This window comes from Centruroides sculpturatus, unplaced genomic scaffold (genome assembly GCF_000671375.1).
Source record: "Centruroides sculpturatus isolate CEXI.00-Female unplaced genomic scaffold, Cexi_2.0 scaffold4760, whole genome shotgun sequence".
In the NCBI taxonomy this organism is placed as follows: Eukaryota; Metazoa; Arthropoda; class Arachnida; order Scorpiones; family Buthidae; genus Centruroides; species Centruroides sculpturatus.
The window spans coordinates 4,668-5,839 of record NW_019389169.1 but is presented as its reverse complement, the minus strand read 5'-3'; the positions used below and the strand labels follow the sequence as shown (position 1 = coordinate 5,839).

Genomic DNA, 1,172 nt, shown 5'->3' with positions numbered 1-1,172 from the left:
TATGTCATGATTTGTAAAGCACATTATACAAAACTGTATGATATAATAATAATATCGCTCGTAACACAAATATTTTATTTTATGCTTCTTAAGTTTTTATCTTTAGACATAATGTAGAATCAAATACAATATGTTATTAATATCGAAACCGAAGCATGTACTGTACAGTACATTCATATAATCCTACAGTTTAAAGTTGCATTCAACTGTAATTATAATAAAGCAATTTAGTGTAAAACAACGTATATAATTTGTTAAACTGATTTAATAGCCGATGATATTAAGTAACCGCTAAATTTAGCAACCGGATGTTGTTGATCATTTTCCATAAAAAAGCAATGTTTTTTAACGAATCCGGCTTCCTTTAATGTTTCATTTACAAACTCTCGAGTTATAAAAAGAGATGGAAGTTTTTCATTATTTCCTAAGTAATAATATGGACATTCCAATATGGACACCATTACAAATCCTCCATTCGGCAAAATATAATTTCCGAAGTTTTTAACGGCGGTTTTATAATCTTCTAAAGTGGCGCAAGCCCCTTCTAAGCACAAAGAGGTAAACAACACGTCAAACTTTCCCACGTCCGAGAAAATGATGTCTTTTTGCAAGATATCGCAAGGAATTACTTCTTTTATTTTTTGTCGCAATCGAAGTTTAATTTCGTTTATTCCTTCTTCGACGTTTCTGTTCAAATAAATANAACAACACATATAATTTGTTAAACTGATTTAATAGCCGATGATATTAAGTAACCGCTAAATTTAGCAACCGGATGTTGTTGATCATTTTCCATAAAAAAGCAATGTTTTTTAACGAATCCGGCTTCCTTTAATGTTTCATTTACAAACTCTCGAGTTACAAAAAGAGATGGAAGTTTTTCATTGTTTCCTAAGTAATAATAAGAACATTCCAATACGGACACCATTACAAATCCTCCATTCGGCAAAATGTAATTTCCGAAGTTTTTAACGGCGGTTTTATAATCTTCTAGAGTGGCGCAAGCCCCTTCTAAGCACAAAGACGTAAACAACGCATCAAACTTTCCCACGTCCGAGGAAATGATGTCTTTTTGCAAGACATCGCAAGGAATTACTTCTTTTATTTTTTGTCGCAATCGAAGTTTAATTTCGTTTATTCCTTCTTCGACGTTTCTGTTCAAATAAATAAAT

The 1,172-nt window shown here is 31.6% G+C and overlaps 1 protein-coding gene across 2 annotated transcripts in view; it reads right to left on the bottom strand.

Annotated features, from left to right (window-relative positions):
• Positions 1-12: 12 nt before the first annotated feature.
• LOC111617186 (nicotinamide N-methyltransferase-like) overlaps positions 13-1,172 on the bottom strand; it is a 3,955-nt gene continuing 2,795 nt past the window's right edge. Inside the window, exon 3 of one of the 2 annotated variants that reach the window (XM_023358516.1) lies at positions 13-687. In XM_023358516.1, the coding sequence (XP_023214284.1) occupies positions 255-687 (433 nt within the window). In that variant the 3' untranslated portion in view covers positions 13-254. Of the gene's footprint in view, positions 688-719; positions 1,155-1,172 lie in introns of those variants that run through there. The other variant, XM_023358515.1, reaches the window with a different exon arrangement.